Here is a 3,740-nt window from a genome sequence, read left to right as displayed (position 1 = left end):
CTGGCCACTCATGGGCTTTTTATTGGAGGTCTATGGCTGGTGGGATCAGTGGGGGTGACTCCTTCTTTGCCCTTGGAGAGGACCTCCTGGCCATTCGTGGCTTCACAGTCTAGAAGAGACAAACGAATGTGAGGCTTGGGTCCGTGCATGTGTGTGTGCGTGTGTGTGTGTGTGTGTGTGTCTAGATTTGCTCTCCTCATGCTAGGACCCCAGATGGGAGAGGAGACAGGGGCCCAAGGTAAGGGAGTGGATACTCCTCTGCAGGGTCTGAGGTGGGCGATTTGCAGCATAATGAAATGGAGCGGCAGTGGGCAGTGGGAGGCATGAGATGGCCCAGGTGTAATTATAGCCCTGTTTTTCTTTTTTGTAGAGGTTTTTGCCTTAGGGCTCATGCACTCAGTGGAAAGAGAGACAGCCAGAGACAGTGAAAGGGAAAGTGAGAAATCATCCTCTTGAGGGGAGGGCCATTCAACAATCCCTTCTCCTCCATTCTCCTCCTGATATCTTGGGCACACATGCAAATGGCACGTGGCATGAGTTTCAAGTCACCGGGTTGGGGACTCAAACCATGGTCAGCCATGTGGGAGTCCAGTGATGTAACCACTACACCATCTGCTGGCCCCATATTATAAAGGTGTTTTAGTGATTGAGGTGAGGGGCTGGGATGAGGTCACCGGGTAGAGGTTGTGCTGACTGGGTCTATGAGGGTTCTTGTCTGGGGTCAGGGAGTTGGGGCTGAACAGGCATCCTTAGGGCTGAGATTCTCTGGACAGAGGGTTGCAACACAGGGTTAGGGGCTGGGTAGAGGTTGTACAGGCAAAAGGTCACCGACTAGATCAGTTTTGGGTGGACAGAGGACTTCTGGGTAGGGGCAGGGGTGAGGCCCAGGTTGGTTGAGTGGGCTGAGATGCAGAGAGTAGTGCCTTGGACACAGTTCAATGAGGGCCACATTGAGGCTGTGAGGGCACAAGGGGTCAGGGCCTACGCTTTGGTTGGGGGAACAGATGTATCAGGCTGTGGCTAACATCAAAGGACAAGCTGGGTGGGCCAGCAGGTGGCATGGTGGTTAAGGGTGCTGGACTCCCACATGACCTACTGAGGTTCAAGTCTTGGACCTGGCGGCTTGCTTTCTCACTTTCCCTTTCTCTCTCCGTCCCTCTCTGGTCAAATTAAAATACATAAATAAAGAAAGGAAAATTAAAATTAAGTAAAATAATTTTTTTTAAAAATAAAAAACACTGCTGGGACCAGCAGTTAGCGTAATGGCTATGTCGCTGGACTCTCATGTAGTCGACTGCAGTTCGAGTCCCAGATCCGGGCGCGTGTGCGTGCATGCCCAAGATCCCGAGAGGAGCATGGAGGAGAAGGGATTGTGGCACCCCCTGGGGGGTGATTTCTTGCTTTCTGTCTCTCTTGTCTCTCTGGTGAACACACACACCTTATAGCAAAAACCTCTCCAAAAAAAAAAAAAACACTGCTAAAAAGAAGAATTATTTTATTAACTTTATTCATTTATGTATTTTAATTTGACCAGAGAGGGACAGAGAGAGGGTAAGTGAGAAAGCAAGCCAACAGGTCCGGGACTTGAACCGTGGTGAGCCATGTGGGAGTCCAGCACCCTTAACCACCATGCCACTTGCCAGCCCCCTTAAATAAAATAATAATTTTTTTTTAAAAGGGCACTGGACTCCCACATGGCCCACCCACAGTTCAAATCCCGGACCTGAACCTGATAACTTGAAACTAATGCAGGTTAGGGGTGCGCACCCAAAATCCCAGGAGGAAAGTGGAGAAGGGATTGTGTAGCGTGGCCATTCCCTCCCTCCCCCCATGACTTGTTACTTTCCCTCTCTCTGTCTTTCTCTGGTGAGTGCATTGTGCCCTATGGCAAAAAGCTTAAAAAAAAATGAAAGTTGGCTAGGTCAGGGTCTGAGCTGAGGTTGTGGGGGCAGAGGTCACGGGGACAGGGGGTGTCGCAGGCAGAGTGACATGACGGAAGGCTGCATGGAAGGGCTGCAAGTTAGACCAGGGATCAGGCAATGACTGCAAGCAGAGGCCAGGGGCGGCGCTGAGCTCGTGCAGACCGAGGGGGTGCAGGTCGTGACAGTGCGGGTGACATAGACTCACCTGGGTGAAATGCGGCCAGGTGCGCAGCAGGCCGAAGAGCGCGTCTCCGGGGCAGTCGGTACGCACCAGCTGGCGGTGACCCAGTACCGCGTAGTCTGGCCGCAGGAAGCCGGCGCGTAGAGCGCAGCTCGGGAGCAGGTCGCGCACCGCGCGCAGCGCCTCCTCGGTGGGCAGCGCTGCGGTGTAGTTGCCCACGATGGCCACACCGAAGCCACGGGAGTTATGACCGAGTGTGTGCGCGCCCACCTGGTACCAGCCGCGGCCCTCGTACACGTAGCCGTCGGAGCCCACCACGAAACTGCGAAGAAGACACCGGAACCCCTTATTTGGACCCTTCCCCAGATCCCTCCCCTTTGCCAAAGCCAACCGACCCCAAGTCCCTTGCGGCCCATCACACCCCGGCTGAGAGCCACTCCAGAAAATGCCTGGTCTCTCTGGATCCGCCCCTCGGCATTGGCCACGCCTACTTCTACGCGACCTCGCCCACCCTGCCTTTTCTCAGCTTCAACTCCTGCCTAATTCAGAGCAGTTTCTTTCTTTTCTTTTAAGAATTATTTTACTTAACTTTATTTATTATTATTATTTTCCAGTTTGATCAGAGTGAGACAGGAAGAAAGAGAAAACAAGCCACCAGGCCCGGGATTTGAACCACGGTCGACCATATGGGAGTCCAGCACTTTTAACCATCATGCCACCTGCCAGCCCCCATTTTGTTCATAATCATTATTTGATGTTTTTGAAGTTGACCAGAGAGAGACAGAGAAGGAAAGTGAGAAAGCAAGTTGCCAGGTTGGGGACTCAAACCGCTGTCAGCCATGTGGGAGTCCAGCTGCCCTAACCACCACACCACTTGCTGGCCCACCAGAGCCGTTTCTATCTTAGGCCATCGCCATCCTGTCCCAGATCCAAACCTACAGATCTCAGCCCTCTCCCAAGTCTCACTTTCTGTCCTAGCTCTGTTCCCCAACTCAAGACTCACGGTTGATCTATTTCTAGCCCCACACTAGGCCACGCCCCCTCCAACTTGGCTCCACCCATCTCTAGATCTTCCCGCGTCTAGACACTTTCTTCAGGTTCAAGCTCCGCCCCAAACCAGGCCTCATCCAATTACAGTCCACCCCGTAGGGTCGGCTCCACCCCGGGCCGGGCCAAGCCCTTCCCACCTGTATCCGATGTCATCCCAGCCTCGCGTGTCCTGGTGGAAGCGCTGCATGGAGCGCATGTTGGCGGCGCAGTGCGCGAAGTCGGTGCAGGGTGGTGCGGGCACGTATGTGTGATGCACATACAAGAACCCGAGCGGCAGCTTCAGTGGCGTCGGGACGCCTCGGTAAGGCTTCGCTTCCCAGCGACAGCGCGGGTGGATGGCGGGGCATCCTGCAGGCGAGGGAGTTCAAGGCTGGAGTTCACAAGCATTTCTCTGCCTGTCGTTTGTAACCCCCATTAAAGCACACACATGAACTATCCCTCTGGTCTTATTTCGGATTTGTATAGAGTTCAGTCTCACCCCTGACCTCACTGGGATCTAACTTAAAGAAATCTAACAGCATTTCTTCTTTTTTTTTTTTTTTTGGGGGGTTTTTTTTTATAGGGGGGATCCACTCCCCAGACAACCA

The 3,740-nt window shown here is 53.3% G+C and overlaps 1 protein-coding gene across 1 annotated transcript in view; it reads right to left on the bottom strand.

Moving 5' to 3' along the window:
• Positions 1-6: 6 nt before the first annotated feature.
• PGLYRP2 (peptidoglycan recognition protein 2) overlaps positions 7-3,740 on the bottom strand; it is a gene marked incomplete in the record, with an annotated part of 7,915 nt that continues 4,181 nt past the window's right edge. Inside the window, 3 exon segments of the mRNA XM_014593176.2 lie at positions 7-109; positions 2,128-2,425; positions 3,291-3,501. Of these exon segments, the coding sequence (XP_014448662.1) occupies positions 20-109; positions 2,128-2,425; positions 3,291-3,501 (599 nt within the window).

This window comes from Tupaia chinensis, unplaced genomic scaffold (assembly GCF_000334495.1).
Source record: "Tupaia chinensis unplaced genomic scaffold, TupChi_1.0 Scaffold139785_1, whole genome shotgun sequence".
Taxonomy (NCBI): Eukaryota; Metazoa; Chordata; class Mammalia; order Scandentia; family Tupaiidae; genus Tupaia; species Tupaia belangeri.
Note: the sequence above shows the minus strand (reverse complement) of the source record. Positions and strands in the feature narration are given on the sequence as shown.